The 16,301-nt window shown below is 33.9% G+C and overlaps 3 protein-coding genes across 12 annotated transcripts in view; 1 reads left to right on the forward strand and 2 right to left on the reverse strand.

The window, feature by feature from the left end:
- Positions 1–6,804, reverse strand: part of LOC107273332 (protein PRRC2C) — a 25,616-nt gene extending 18,812 nt beyond the window's left edge. For 3 of the 8 annotated variants that reach the window (XM_025090661.1, XM_015751414.2, XM_015751413.2), the window contains exons 1-5: positions 6,338–6,801; positions 3,314–3,461; positions 2,384–2,641; positions 2,108–2,276; positions 231–539 (exon numbers count right to left, since the gene is read on the reverse strand). In XM_025090661.1, the coding sequence (XP_024946429.1) occupies positions 231–539; positions 2,108–2,276; positions 2,384–2,641; positions 3,314–3,406 (829 nt within the window). In that variant the 5' untranslated portion in view covers positions 3,407–3,461; positions 6,338–6,801. Of the gene's footprint in view, positions 1–230; positions 540–2,107; positions 2,277–2,383; positions 2,642–3,313; positions 3,462–6,337 lie in introns of all 8 variants that reach the window. The other 5 variants (XM_025090658.1, XM_015751412.2, XM_025090660.1 and 2 more) reach the window with 3 other exon arrangements.
- Positions 6,805–6,954: 150 nt separating this feature from the next.
- On the forward strand, positions 6,955–8,057 carry LOC107273334 (peptidyl-prolyl cis-trans isomerase-like 3). Of its 2 annotated transcripts, XM_015751421.2 has the most exons (4): positions 6,955–7,115; positions 7,204–7,278; positions 7,474–7,754; positions 7,821–8,057. In XM_015751421.2, exons 1-4 carry the CDS (start codon positions 7,113–7,115, stop codon positions 7,945–7,947), a joined length of 486 nt encoding a protein of 161 aa, XP_015606907.1. In that variant the 5' UTR covers positions 6,955–7,112; the 3' UTR covers positions 7,948–8,057. The 2 variants fall into 2 exon arrangements, with proteins under 2 accessions (XP_015606907.1, XP_015606908.1); XM_015751422.2 differs by lacking the exon at positions 7,204–7,278 and having other exon boundaries at positions 6,967–7,115.
- A 95-nt stretch (positions 8,058–8,152) lies between these two features.
- Positions 8,153–16,131, reverse strand: LOC107273333 (sarcosine dehydrogenase, mitochondrial). 2 transcript variants are annotated; one of them, XM_025090662.1, is made up of 17 exons: positions 15,829–16,131; positions 14,487–14,608; positions 14,176–14,432; positions 13,875–13,992; positions 13,517–13,770; positions 13,224–13,436; positions 12,702–13,031; positions 12,298–12,460; positions 12,001–12,148; positions 11,799–11,937; positions 11,442–11,639; positions 11,100–11,367; positions 10,854–10,983; positions 9,867–10,123; positions 9,616–9,778; positions 9,422–9,529; positions 8,153–9,355 (listed from the first exon to the last, which is right to left on the reverse strand). In XM_025090662.1, exons 3-17 carry the CDS (start codon positions 14,281–14,283, stop codon positions 9,193–9,195), a joined length of 2,760 nt encoding a protein of 919 aa, XP_024946430.1. In that variant the 5' UTR covers positions 14,284–14,432; positions 14,487–14,608; positions 15,829–16,131; the 3' UTR covers positions 8,153–9,192. The 2 variants fall into 2 exon arrangements, with proteins under 2 accessions (XP_024946430.1, XP_015606904.1); XM_015751418.2 differs by lacking the exon at positions 14,487–14,608 and having other exon boundaries at positions 15,829–16,130.
- Between the last annotated feature and the right edge of the window lie 170 nt (positions 16,132–16,301).

The raw sequence follows: 16,301 nt of genomic DNA on the forward strand, positions 1-16,301 counted from the left end.
TTTTTTTTTTTTTTTTTTAGATAAAAACGAAGAATCATATTATTCTTTTTGTCTGTCCGTTATAGTTAAACAAGCCATTCAATTTCAGTCAACGTAATCGCTTCTCGACGTTCCCCTAAGAGCAGAGATGAGCCCCGGCACTGATAATAGGAACTACTACGAGGAGGAAAATGTATCCAGAAACGAATCGAAAAGTCTAGCAGGTAGAATGGGCAAGCACAGCATCCCACCTGAGTGGTTGTGGGAATATGGTTGCTGCTGTTGCTGTTGTTGCTGCTGCTGTTGCTGAACCAGCAATTGCTGCTGGACAGCGACCGGAATCGCATTGGACGTTGCCGAGGACTGTTGAGTCTGGCTCTGAGTGGAGACGGAGACGGAGACAGAGACGGAGACGGAAGCCTGTCCACTGAGACTGGGAAACTCGTGTTGGAACTGCGGGGACTGGTGAGCCAGGAAACTCAGTCCAAGGGCACCTCTTCCGATTTTCGCGCCCCCTACGAGACCCGCATAACCAACCACTGCAGCCGCAACGGGCCCACCTATACCGATTAATTACGCAAACCCAGCACCCATCACCTTTACTTTACAATTTTCATAGCTAAGAGGACAATTCCGGATTTCCGGAATTGGATGCCTGACTGAAGTTTTACCGTTAGGTGGCATACAAAATTAGTCCTCTTTTTACGACGCGATCAAATAAATCAAGTAACACGACACATTATAGTTTCCTTTCCACAGGTAATACGTGCAGAGCTGAGTTCAAATAATTTCCTTTAAAGCTTGTGTGGGTTATCGTTGAACAATCATTTACCAGCTCGATAGACACCTTTGAAACGAATGGATCACCTGAATACGGACTTGCCACTCGTTACCTCGCAGATTATGAAGAACTCGTTGAAACTATCGTATGTCAGGGCAGAGTCATGTACAATCTTTTTTTATTATAATCCTTAAAATGAATTATAAAGATGGATTTTAATTGATATAATGAATGTTAATGTTTCTCTCAGTGAAAATAATTTTGTTGGTTTAGTTACTATTTCGTGAAAGCCTCCAATCAAATACACCAATTCGGAATCCGGTTTATCATTATCCGCTTCATCACAGTCATGCCATTACATTACTCTACATTCCCAATGTACAATAGAAGAAGCTAAACGAGTATTTTCTTCTAAGCCTTTGATTCGTCTTTGTATTATATCTGAGCAACAAGGATAGTTACGTTTATCAAATGTGAATTTATGTTCCACAGAAATTTTATTTGCTTCTTATTGTATTTTCATGCATCGATCACATCAGAGGTATGTATCTAGACCCCCTTCGTAAAACAATTGGAAAAAAGTGATGCTTGCTCTAAAATTTTTTTCTCAGGTTAAATATAAATTATTGAAACTCATTGTCTGATACCAATTCAAACAGAATATACATTACTGTTTGCAAATATCACAAACTCTGACATGACACATTCATAAAAAATAATTCAAAAATAAAGAAGAAATATAAATGTACATTATTATGTACATTTATTTTATATATTATATAGACATTTTTCCTTATTTTTTATGAAGGTTTATGCATCAATTGTAATTGTGTTTTATAAACAGATGTCTACTTTATTTGTGTGAATTATTTTAAAAAACTCCTCAATGGTCATTGACAAAACAGACGGAATCTTCGTAATAGACATTCATGAAATTATTAAATGATCATTCAATGAAATGTGTTCAACACACTTTATTTTATTAAATAAACTTCAAATCGCAAAGTCTAGATACTCCCATGAATATGTTAACCAAGAATCAATGTACCAAACAACGCGCTCAGTTCTATAGCCATTAGAGGCACATATAAAAAGAATATATAAGAGAAATTGTAAAACCTGACCTGACATAATCTAACTTTTCTAACAATAATGAATGAGTTCGCTAACCTGTTTATAAAAATGTTGTAGACACAACAATTCACTGAAGTATATTAGAGATATATTACCGAACTCATTCTACATCCGGTCAAGTAGAACTTTCGCCGAAGTCTATCACGGAGCCGAAAACACATTATGCCGTCAGACTATAATAAATTTCGATATAACAAATTTTACAGTGCATACCAACGTCTCCTGGTCTGCTCATGATCGCGCTCCATGACGACTTGTTGGAAGCGTCTGAAGATTGAGGGCTTTGCGAAGCGTTTTGTTGCTGTCCTGGCAGTGGTGGGTGTAGTGGCGTGGTCGACGCGGGATTGGTCCCCGGCGCACATTGTGCCGGTAATGAGTTACTCTGAGGAAATACAATCAGATAATTGTAGTGGAAATTTATGGACATGTCATTCAAGTGACGAAGACTTGTGACCCAATTCGTATTTAGAATATATGGCTAGAACATACGGTAGTGGTATCAGAGGGTGTGCTTGCTGTTGCCGAGGTGGTAGTATTAGTAGTTGATGGTGCAGGTTCCTTGGTGGTGGCCCAACCGCTTCCGCCGCTTGGTACTAGACTGACTGCCGGGTCACTATTGCTGTGTTCGCTCTTCAGGCTAGGCAGATTAGCCGGTGGCCGCCGTGCCGAAGGCACCTTTCCCAAACTTTGCATTCCATGCTTGCGTGGTAGTGTGCTTTTTTGCTGATGTTGCTCCAAAGATTCGCCCTAGACCAAACAAAGATCTTCTGAGCAACTACACTTTAAAGAACTTGGATGGTATCGATAAGAGTTATAAATTTATTCTAAGAAAAATTGTGTATTTTTTTCATAATGAATTAACAATAATAATATCCTAGCTCACAATTAATTCATACAAATATTGAGTATTTATTTAGATTTTATTCAATATTACATAAAGATAATAATCCTTTACTTCATCATTTTTGTTAACCTTAGAACGGTAAGTCAAAATTTGTGTACATGCAGTTAAAATGTAGTTGGTGTCACAAGCGATGCCTTCTTACCGCTCTAAGGGTAATATTACTAAATCATATTCTTTTTATTATTGTCCTTTTTTATTAGATATGAAACATGACCCTGGGTGACATCAGTTTCTTTATCTCATTTACAAAGAAAGAGGTTAGGTTTATGTTTAAGTCAGTTATCTCTTCATTTATATCAGTAATTATTGTACCTAAAAATGGTATATAGATAAAGTATGGGCGATATTATGCCAAATTCACCCGTCACAAGGGAGTGCAAATTAACCATTTTTTTTTGTTTTTGCAATATTTCAGGAGATAAGATTGCAGCGATATACAAAAAACTATCTCAATGAATGGAGGGATTAATACTAATAAATTTTATAATTAATAAAAATACATTTGGATAACTTACCCTACTCACCCGGTACAAACTATTGATATCTAACGATTGAAATTTGGATTTTCCTTTCTCCCCCTTCGACACAATCCCTGACAGAGTAGACATGCTGTCTGCAGGCAACCATTTAGTACCACTCAGACCCAACGAACGAACCCTTTGTCTGTAATAAATAAAATGATTCATATGATTATCAACAGTTATAAATCCTGAACAGAATAAACAAGTATGATGTGCATGGATGAGAAATTAGTTTGTTTGGTAGAAACACTAAAATTTTGTCACTTTTTTACTGAAAAGAAATAATATTATTCCATTCCTTTAACATCTATTAGAAATGATTACAAGTAATTAATAATTCATTATGATAGGGATGACTTCTTGACAAAGTAATAATTTTTGTTTAAAAAATAACTTACTTTTTTTTAGACAGAGGCAATAAAATTATGGCAATAAAGCCTATCAAAATTTTAAACTTTTCAATTATACAACTGAAACCATTGAAATTTGCATATGAGCTTCCTATTTATTTTCTCAAAATAAATTTCTTTCCCAGAAGTCTAGATAACATACTAAGATAATGCATATTGATTAAAATTTATTAATCAATGAATTAACCATTTTCAAGTTTTAATAAAATCTGTGCAAGTCTTTTTCATAATAGAAAAGTACTTAGATTTAAGTAAAATAAAGATTTAAAAAAAAATCATAATAACCCCATATGACACTATTTATTTTCAATACGATACAGCTTGATCGAGGGAAACCTGAAAATATATATTTTGAGTGGTTTTTATTTCAGGTACAAGATCTTTTAGAGGAGAATCTAAATTATATCAACATTTTGATGTTCCAATAGAATTGAAATAACTTCAGGTATTGACTTAAAATATGGACCTGGATATACTTTTCTACAAGACAATTAACTTTCATGTAATTATAATATGTTTCATCTATATTTCTAAACATAGTATAACTAATAATTAAAAGGAATAAACTTTATAATTCAGTCAACTTTATACTCAAATTTAGAAGCCTCATATTTGCAAATAGCAACACTTTAAAATTAGTAGTCAATAAAGTAGAAAGTGGTGCGAACTAAATTATTATGTAGAAGAAAAATAGTTTCGATGATATCTAGCAGCAATAATAATTCACTATCGAGGTAAGTGAAAGTACAGAAATCCATAACTATAGACTTTTAAAGGACAGATTTGTTCCCGTGTTCGCGTGCCTACGTGCAAATACTGTAGTTAAAAGAAGAAAAACGTAGCAGGTCGTTTTTATCACTGCACTTACTACAGTCTAAGTATATGTACAAGTACTTTTTTCCATATCTATGAAGTTTTCAGAATACAGGTAATTTTCATTTTAACTAACAGGAAAATTCTTATTAGTCCATAAAATTTTATGTTTTAATACAATTGTTCAGGTAATCTATAAATTTCAACATAGTTCATCTTTACTATGAATTTGGCAAAAATTAAAGGGAAGTTACCTGCGCAATTACTATAGCACATATATGATTTTACAGTAATACTATACATGGGTTGAACAAGACCACAGCCTTGTGAACATCAACAATTATATGTTTATATTCATGTAATTACATGTAATTAGATCAGTCTAATTTTCAAGGTTGCTATGAATCATAATCATCCGTAAAATATTGATGTATATGCGATACCTAGTTGTGAGTATATTCTGCAACAATAAATCTATAGTTTGTTACATTATACACTAATTGTAAGATACAAAACAATAACGATTGATTGGGACATTGCATAAAGCTATTTTGAAATTGTGTTTGTACATCTAATTTGGGACATTCCATCTTAAGGGGTGTTCCAAGTTCATCGTAGTATGTATCTCTAAGCATTTTGGGTAGAAGATGAAGTACTCAATGTATCCCAAAAATAGGATAAGACTTCTTTCACATCCTGTCTACAGTAATGAAAATTTTCATTGTAGCTATAAATATCTGTAGTGTGGATTATAGATTATATATTATCACCACCTTAAAAACGATTGAGATATATTTAAAAAAATAAAGTTATTAGTAACTTCTGAAAATATCCAGATTTTCGGAAAAAATTTCATCGTGTCTCAATAAAGTTACGACAATACTTTGTACTGTAACGTTCGCTAGAACGTCTTTATGAATATACCTGTCAAGTCGATTCAATTTCTGAAATATGCTCTAATGCATCAAATAATGGATGATTAATAATCCCATCATTCTACTTATGATAAAAATATAATTCGTACAGAAGACCAAACGAATCGTCGTATTATCAAAACGCAACGCATAGGAAGGAATAAAGCGCAAAAGACTATTAAGAGTATGAAAGTACGCGCATGTATTTGTAGGAAAAAGAAGGGCGGAGGGAGTGAAGGGGAAGAACCGAAGAGAGCGAGAGAAAGAAAAGGAAAAAGAAAGAGAAGGAGAGAAGAAGAAAGAGTTCAAGAACTGATTTCAGAGAAGAAGAATAAAAGTATCTTCATTTACGCGACACGAAGAGAAAAGCTATAGTACGAAAGTTGCTCGAACAAAAATACGAAACGTTAAATACCCATCACAGGACAACGTACTTAAAAGTATAACAAAAAATGGAACAAGGAGAAAAACCAAGAAGAGAATAATGAAAGGAAAGCGTGTGGCGTGGCATAGAGCGGCGCGACGCAAGGTGACGCCGCGAAGCAAACCGCCAAAGAAAATATTGAGCAATAGCAAAGTACGCCGATCTGAAACCGTTTTGATTCTGTCAAAAGGTTCACCCCGCTGCCCCAAACAATAAATTCAAAAGTTAAAAGAAACTGAAATCCTTATATTCGAGCTTCGTCTTTTCTTATTCGAAGTCTCTTCAAAGGGATCGAGTTGCTTTACATCAAGAATAACGGTACTCGATCAAGATCCTTAACCGGTGGAGATGCATAGCCAGGGAAAAAATTCCCGAAGCGGGGTATCCTACAACGTATCCATCCACGTAATGGAAAAGGGGCCGCTTCGGGATTCGTATTACCGAAATATGGACTCACCTTGGTCCGTCCAAATGGGTTTACACTTCACAAACGGGTTTAAATCCCAATAAAACTATTTGACACACGGATCGCCGTGGATTACAGTTCCAACAATCGTACCGCGCCTTTGGCGAGACACCACAAACTTCTTCTTTTCCACAATTCGTCCAAGATGGCGAATGCGCGACTTTCGGCTCTTCTTCCGCGATCAATACAATTACGTCATGCGTCCAATGAATACAGTCAACGAAGATATGCCTAACGCCCTACGCGTCCTCCTGTCACACTGCAATATCCTTACGACTTCTTTACGACTTGCAAGGCCAGATAAATTGACGTGATCGCGTTTGTCTTCTCTAACCGCGAAAAGTCTTCTCTTGTATTCGATTCTTTCGCGGCAATGCCTTAACTACACTAGACGCCACAACTGACCGCTATATGCAGCGAGTGGAGCGTTCCGGCCAACTGCGTCCTACTACTTTGGAAATTCCTTCCGATGCACTCCAAAGTCAAATTCCTAATTGATTTGTTCATTTTTCTAAAATATTATCAAAAACTATTTCATCCTACATTTGAATTGCAACGACATTTAATTAGTTTCATTATTTTTTATTTTAAATGTCTTTGATTTCTAAAAAGATTACATATCTTCTAAAGATAATTTGACTATGCTAGTCCCGTGGCAAAATTCAAAATGGCTGCTGTCACATTAACGGGCATGAATATGTCTATGTGCTTATGATTTCTTTTTTTCTGTCATATTTTCATAAAATTAACGAATAATATTATAAGAATGGTTAGTAACAGAATTTTTATACGTCACCGAATATTTATGTTCTATTTGAGTGAATAACTCTTATGCAAGTTATTTTTATATATTTCAGAGCGTTACATTGCATACAGATGTCGGTGATATTAAGATTGAATTATTCTGTGAATTGTGTCCAAAGACTAGCGAGGTAATTTTAAAAAAATATTATATCATATATAATGTCAATTATTGTATATAAAATTAACTCTTGCATAGTAGAGTACAAACTTTTTTATGGTTATTACGTTGTGTATGATTCCAGGATAATCTAACCTAACTTTTTGATATCGTCGCTATGTAGAATGTAAATCCAATAAATTACCAATTTCTAACTTTTTTTTAGAATTTCTTAGCTCTATGTGCTAGTGATTACTACAATGGTTGCTTATTTCATCGAAACATTAAAGGCTTCATCGTGCAAACTGGCGATCCTACACAGACAGGAAAGGGTGGTACATCGATTTGGAATCGAAAGTTTGAGGATGAATTCAAAGAGGAATTAAAACATAATACAAGAGGTCTTGTATCCATGGCAAATAATGGACCTAACACAAATGGTAGTCAATTTTTTATAACATATGCAGCACAACCGCACTTGGACTTGAAATATACTTTATTTGGGAAGTAAGTATTTCCTTTTATGTTCATAAATATTCATTTTTATAATTTTCTAATTTGATGTTTTTTTAGGGTAATCGATGGTTTGGATACTCTTGAACAGTTGGAAAAACTTCCTGTAAATCCTAAAAATTACAAACCTCTCACTGAAACTAGAATAAACAGTATAACAATTCACGCAAATCCCTTAGCAGGATAAGTATTATTTTTATCAAAAGTATATTTTTGTACAAAATATATATTACAACCTACGTAACAATGCATATTGAAAAGTCGTTTAATTTTTAAAATAAATTAATTGATATTGTACAATTCATTTGCAGTCATTTTCAAAACTTACCTTCCTAACATTAATGATACAAATGTAAATCTATTTCGTTTCTAATCATATTTAGATCCTGTTAATAGGCATAGAATTTGTTTGTTTACAGTTACATCTCTTGCTTACTTTTGAAGTTCTATTAAAACAATATTATTTGATCTATTCATCGATGATAAATTCCGTTTACATAAAAAATCTATCTAAATCTATTTAAATTCTAAAAATTCATCTTTAAAAAGTTTGAGAATAAACATATCTGTTTTGTGCTCTGTCTAGCCTGCCCTTTTCTATAACTTTAAAATTGACTCTGTTTGAAACCTGCATATAAAAGAATAATCATATAAATTTCTATACATTTTCTTTTTGTGAATATGCAATGATTATAATAATTTGCCAAATGCGTTACTACAAAAAAAAACCGTTCCGATATCATAGAGTAGATAATAGTACAGAGGGTCAGTTTTCGCATATTCTATGTCTAAAACGAAATCTATGGCATATCAATTTCCTCCACAACTTCCATGCTGATTCCAGTTTATATCCTATGCCCACAGACAAAGTTCCACAATGCTATTCCTTATACCAGTATCTCCTTAGTGCCGAGACTATTTGCAAATGTTTTACTCAACTTTATTTATTTGTTGTTTACATCACGAGCCCCTAAAAATCCTTTAGAACTGGATGAAATCTTAAAAAAAAATCAAATGAATAGTCTAATTTAGAAACAGCTACAGAAGTTTAAACATGTTACTTACCAAAGCGTATTCTGATTCCGACTGCGCTATGAAAAATGGTCAACAAATTTACTTAAATTATGGATAGTAATTTAGAATGTTGAACATTTCTCATAACACTTAATTGTCAGCAACGCTTGGTGACGTTCAGATTGCAATATATTTTAAACAGACTAATGTATAGAATAAAAGTATTATATTATTCAATCTGCTTGATTTTCAACTACTCTGCTTCAAGGAATATAGGATTCTTGATGCTATGAATGTATTTTTTTCACCGGTTTCGGTTTCACCGAATTCACTTTTTCATACCTATTGTAATGATACTCTACTTCTTTCTGTTGTAAATACGTTCATTTCTTCATAAATATATAAAACTACATCAATGCTAACTACTACTGTACTCGCCTAGAGGCCTCTTATTTTCTGGATCAAAAGGACTCTGTAAATGTATCGTCGCTGGATACCTCTTTCTCATTATTTCGATTTCATAGACACCATTTTCCAAAAAATGTTTGGTCACGTTCTCACCTTCGGGATGTTTTATATATCTGTAAGAGTAAACCATTTTTTTTATAAATATGCCACAATTTCTGGGAAAATATAGCAATGCTTACGCTTGCCCAATGCTTTTTTCCAGTGCATAAGCGTACTCTCCTCTTCTTAGGTATCCAACAATTTGACCATCCCTATAAACAGTTTCCAGGCCCCACAATGGCACTTGGCTGAAATAAAGAATGAAATATATATGTATATATGCAAACAAGACTGCAAATTATAAATGATATTTAAAACTGTTTTCACTTCTTACTGTTTTAAATGAAAGTGTGCCAGTTTTCTCTTAACTCCATTTTCTCTGAGCTTTTTCACAGCTTTTCTACCCTGATAATCGCCATTTTTCCGACACAAAAATCCAAGGCCCGCTTCTATCGGATTATCAGTTGTTCTTAGATCGTAATGCCACAGATGATACCCTATGATGCAAGTAATTGTGAAATATGCTATCACATTACTTCTACTTATTTGTTGTACAATTATTTCAAATATACGTGACAAAAATACCTTTTTCGCTACTCAGACTGTAAAGTGCTCGGTAACCAGCAAGTTTCATTTTGTAGTTTCTTCCAACCGCCATTACGGCTGCATATACGTTTTCACATAATTGAGATGGAATGTGTAATTCGAAACCTAATTCGCCAACAAAACTAACCCTGAGTGTCCTGACTAGATTTCCTTTGATATTCATTAACTTTGAGGTCAACATTGGAAATTTTTCATTCGAAAGTTCCTCATCGACTATTGTCTCAAGTATCCTCCGACTGCAATAAATATTATACATAATTACAAATTGCTCAATTAGAATTAAGACTGCTGCCTAATTAGTTATAATCCACAAAAACAGAATATATGTACTATATCGCGTGGTAACGTCATTGAGTGAAAGTTTTATAAAAATAATGGAAAAACGTAAAAATTCGCTTAAAGAATAATGTATATACGCAAATGAAGGAGATCGTTTAGCAGCATAACGATGATTTGAAAAATTAGAAATTATATTGAATAAATATTCAAAATAATAAAAATATTAAAAAGAAAAATTAACTTCGTTTAACGTTAACGCGCTGTGTTCGTATAATATCTTGTTTCAATGTATTACTACCTTTTACAACATAATCTCCAGCCGCTTCACTTTTCAGTTTTTCTTACATCTTCTTATCAAAATTACTTTATTGAGGTTTGGTAGCAAATTTAATTTACTTTTTAAAATAAATTTTTCAGTGCCAAAATAAAATAATAATAATTCTGTGAATATGCAATTATTTTCTGCAATCATGCTTAATAGGAATTTTTAATTAATTTGAAATTTTATAAATTCGAAAAGAAACATTTATCACTAAAATGCAAAAGTTAACGATGGAATACTATAAAAAAATTCCAATAACAATAAGTTACGAATATTAAGATCGGGGACTATGTTCACAGAGCAGTTATTATTGCTTGAATAGCAGCGTTAAGTAATAATAACTTTTAACGAATAACATAGTTTACCTGTTAGGCCCTTGAATAGATAGTATTCCTATTTGTTCCGTTGCATCGTGTAAGGTCACTTTGAAATCCTGTTCTCGTATTACATTCTTCATGTGACACCATGTATGATATGCCGACATGCCTCCTGAAACTAAAATCAAATACATTTCCTTTATTGCGGTCAATTCAATCAATTGATTGTTGAATCCATAAACTGACATTGAGCGTAAGAAACTGAAATTATTAAACATTAAACTCCTAACTTACCAATATAAAATGCTTTTCCTCTAAATATTGGATCCGCAACACCGCCGGAACCAGTTTCAATGGCGGTTACTGTACAATCGGCTTCGACACCACCATTTTTATTTAACATACAACTATATACTGTCCTATTAATATCACGATCAGTATTCGAAGTAAAAAGATAATCTGCAGCTTTCTGCGCATCTGGACCACACAGATAAAACTTTCCAAAGTATGACATATCAAATAGTGCTGCGTTGTTTCTGCACGCCAAAGCTTCTTCGCCAATCTGAATGCATTTTTGAGAAAAATGTATGTCATTCTGACGTCTAAAGTCTAACTCTATCTTGTGTGTTTACTCACAATTTTATGATGCACCGGAAAGTCAAATGTATACTCTCTAGCAAGCATTTCGGCATATGGATATTCCTGATGTTTTGGTGAACCGTAATTGCCGTAATAATCATAAGCAGCCACTGGTGCTACTTTTCCACTTAAAAACCATCCTGGCCTTTCCCAACCTTGACGTTCTTCCATAACGGCACCTTCTTTTACGAGTAGCTGAAGCAACAGATTATTTATTGTAAAAATAACTGTTGGTCGTAACAATATAACAACTTGTATAATCTTAAGTATATAGAATAATTGGTAATTTCATTGTTCATAATATATTTGAATTTTTATTAATAATTAGACAACAACGAAGATTCAAGTACTCACATGATGAAATGGATCTGTTTTAAAATTTCTACCACTGAGTGGTTCATCGTGTGGAAATACAATACTGTAGTTTTTCACGTAAGACTCGTGAGATCTTTCATTGGCCCAAATTGCATCTCTCGTCTGTTCTGGTGTGAACCTGTACAATTTCATGAATTATTAAATACTGTATGAATATAATCACGCATTGAATGTTATTTACCGTCTTATGTCGTAATTATGCATATGTTTATCTGGTCGACCATGTATTATCCATTTGGCTATTTGATCCCCACAACCACCACCCAACATCATACCAGCGCTGTTGTAGCCGCAACTGTGATAGAAACCCAAGCAGCGTGGATCCTCTCCTACAGAGGTAATACCAATTTATATTTATTATTATATTACGTATTTACGTATTTGCACTTTGTTATAGCTTACGCTTAACTCCCTTCTATCTCAGTATTATAATTCATTAAATTTTTTCTTTGAAAATGGATATACTTTAAATACCAACCCATGATCGGTTTGTGATCAGGTGTAAAACTCTCTGGACCGCATACGGTAGTTCTTATACCAGCTGTTGAAAATTTTGGCACAAGCTTAATAATTTCTGTCGTATGTGTACTAAACACATTCCAATCAAGCTCATACAAGTCAAACGTAAAGTTTTTAGGAACCTGCAAAAAGGCAACAATTGTCATTTTCCTATGTAATTGCACATGACGTCAAGTTGTACATGCACGGTCTGTCTGAGAATGAAATCACAAAAAGTGTACAAGAAAAATAAAAATATCAAGGTAAAGAAGTTTGCCTTGAATCACATCCACACGAACAATATTCCATGTGATCGTGCATAAAAATGTCATTTATCTTACATACTAAAACCGTGATAATGTATATCTCAAGCTGGTAACTAACACATTGTAAAATTATCGGATTGGGCTCGTATCCTCCAACGCATAGCGATGACCCTTGAATACGGAAGTAAACGCTCCCATCGTGATCCCGAATATTTGGTAAACCCTGAACTCCCTCCAATGGTGCCGTAATGACATAAGCGTGTTTCATTGGTATCAATGGTATGTCCAATCCTGCCATTTTCGCTGTGCTTCTCGACCATACTCCCGAAGCGTTCAAAACGCAATTAGTTTTGATCAAACCATAAGGAGTTTCTACACCAGTTACACGTTTTGTTTCAAACATGTTTTTGTCTGTCAGTATTTTCGTGACTGGACAGTCTTCTATAATCTGAAACATGATGTATAATCATATATAATATTTACGTTTCATAATATAGACTGTTACTTTTGCGCAAAATGGGTAAATTAAAAAAAAAAGAGTGCAAGAAAATTAGATATTCCTCTTCAAACAGTCTTGAGCTGTAATCGAATCTTGTTGTTGCTATTGTTTCGTTGGATTAAGTTGAGCTTCATTGCTTACCTGAGCTCCATTGCTTTTGGCAGATTTAGTTAAGGCGTCTAGCAACGTGGCAGGATCCACAACACCATCACCGGGTGTGTACATTGCACCAGTGAATGCGTTTGGATCCAAAAGTGGAAATAATTCCTGTGCTTCGCGGGGCGATATTATATGTGCTTCTATGTCATGAGATCTGCCAACAGTGACTAGTCTCTTATATTCCTGGATTCTCATCTGTGAAAAAAAATAAATGAACAAGTTATATACACTACAACTGCATTGTTCCTAGGAACAAGCATAATTATTGTACTCACGTCAGATCGTGCGATATAGATTCCTCCATTGTTTATCCATATTGAATTCATTCCTGCTTCCTCTTCCAAATTCATCAAAATATTTCTTGTAATGTCGAGTAACTCGATTTCTGTATCGTTTGGTCGTAATCGCCATATAAGACCAGCCGTATGCCATGTTGTACCTGATGATAATTTTGATCTTTCCAAGAGCACAGCTCGTACTCCATTTTTGGCTAAACTATATAAAGCATTGCAGCCAGCAGTACCCCCACCTGCAAATAATATATAGTATTATATAAATTATAATTTAAAATATATGATACAGCAGTTAACTACAAGTGTATCATTGTACAATCATTTATTATTAATTACTTACCTATTATTACTACATCCGCATATTCAGGAACTGTTACCGTAGTTTTAGAAGAATTCAATGCTTCGTCAGGTTTCGTGAGTAAGGTTCTACTGTGCAATTTTGCGTTCCTCTTTGTCAACTAAAATATCCAAAATACGTGTGTCTATACATCTGCTATATACGACATACAATAAAACATTTGTTCGTGATAATATTTTCCGAGTATCAAAATTTATTTAAAAAAAAAACGTACGTCTTTTTAACTTTACACACTTTGGAGGCATAACAATATTAATTATACACTTAGGGATTATTAATATACCTTAGATACAGCTAAACGGAACATCTCTTCGGTTTGACTTAACGCTATCCTCAAGACACTTCGTGACTGCCCGAGCGCCTCAACGCAAACAGCTTTAAATCCCGTCATTATTCGCAGATGTTTTGTTAGCTGTATTATCAGGACTCTTCTCCTTGCAACAGCATACGTTTAACAGTCAGATACAATTCACGCATTTGTAAATGGCACATACGTCACGATCTGCCGATAGTGCCTCGACCTTTCGACGAAATTGACCCCTGTAATTAAATAGAGTTGAATAAGAGGCACTGTTTATTATTTCACATACCTACATCCATATTGGAATTATCTCAATGTGGAACTGTTGATTGGATTTTGGTAGTGTGCAGATCTTAATCGTTCATTGTCAAGCAATTCAAATTGTTTTATTAACCGAACGGCCACGAAGAATATTCTAAACATGATTATTGGGATAATTTGATAAACGGAAATATAAATAATAATAAATCACTTCAGTGTATCTATTTTTAATTATTATTTACTTAGTTGGCAATACGAGAGTGTGTCATGAAGACTATTCAATTTTCAAGGCTTTAATGCCAGTGAACTATACTAAACTAATTTTATGCATATGAATGGGATATCGCGATACGACGCAATACTATTGGCATATTCATATACCAACAATTCTAAAATAACATAGATCAATGGAGTAACAAAGATTTGCAAATATCATATATTAATATTATCATCGTTTGGAATGAAGAAAATTGTATATTTCTGTAAAACGTTTTATTTTATACGAAGATAGATGTCCGTCACTCGTCTTTAAAATGCAAAACAATACTCTTTGTTAATTTTCAATTATTATCGCGTACTAATATTATAAATAAAGAAATATAACGAGAAATCTCTCTCAAGCAATCTTAATTTCACGAGTTACATAAATGATGCACAACTATGTTTTAATAAAAAAAATAGTGTCACAGAAAAGCGAAATAGTACGTATGTAAATAATACGTCGTTTTTTATCCGTATGCAATTTGTAAAGATTGTTTTTACTTTATTTATTCCGATAAACAAAAATAACAAACATACACTGATATTCGAAGCATCTCACTAATGAGAAGTTTCGTGAGCTCATGATCCTTGAAGGCAAATAGTTTTAATCGTTCGGTGAATCGTTCGTATGATAATACAAAGATAAGAAAGCACATAGTACAATATTGTGTACTCGTGTAAACAATTTAGAAGCACGAAATAAAGATGGGTCTATATTTTCGTAATGTTTTGAGAATAACACGAAAGCAATTACATTAAATTTTAGAAAACACTGATATGTCATTCGCAAAAAAAATATTGCCATACTTGATTGCATTTTATGTAATTCCTTATGAAACATCTATCTGTATAGCTCAAATTCAGATAAATCAAAAGGATAGCGTCATAACTTTATAAGATGTTTACAAGTCGTGTCAATAGGTTCAAGCTTTAAATTGAACTGGCATTTGTAACTTTTGCGTACACAAATAAGGCGAGCCTTCAAAAACACTTATTTTAATCTCACTCGGTTTAACTATTTATCAAAGCTATTTTCAAGAGTTCGTAGCATCAACACAAAGATCATATCAGCTTTTGTAATTCTCTCAATTGTAAATTGCGTATCGTACATACCGGAGGTGAATGCATCGTAGCAGTTTCTGTACTCCGATATATCTTCATCCCCGTTAACGTATTTGATATATTACAAGCTGATAGCACAGTTTAATCGAATCATCGATATATCGCAAAATTTATAGTAATACCAGAAAGTGAATAAATAAACTCGCGTACTATCTCGAATGTCTAATATAACGTCCTTTGCCGATCGACTGACACAGTGATTGTCTATCTTGCACGTGCACGAGACGACTGACTGACAGAATGTATGTTTATGGTGTGCTGCAGCTGCCAGGCGAAGGCTTCCGAATATGCTCGTGTATGTTGCGTGTATATGCCAGACGTAACAATCCCCAACCTATTCTCCAGCATAACCTGAAATTATTGAGGAGCGTCCGTGATGGCAGTCACGTCCAGTCACGTCTGAGCATTCGCTCATACACTGGCGATAGTCGTAGTCAAGAAAGTCAAGGCATACAATATTTGTA

Source organism: Cephus cinctus, unplaced genomic scaffold (assembly GCF_000341935.2).
Source record: "Cephus cinctus unplaced genomic scaffold, Ccin1 Ccin1_scaffold1569, whole genome shotgun sequence".
Classification (NCBI taxonomy): Eukaryota; Metazoa; Arthropoda; class Insecta; order Hymenoptera; family Cephidae; genus Cephus; species Cephus cinctus.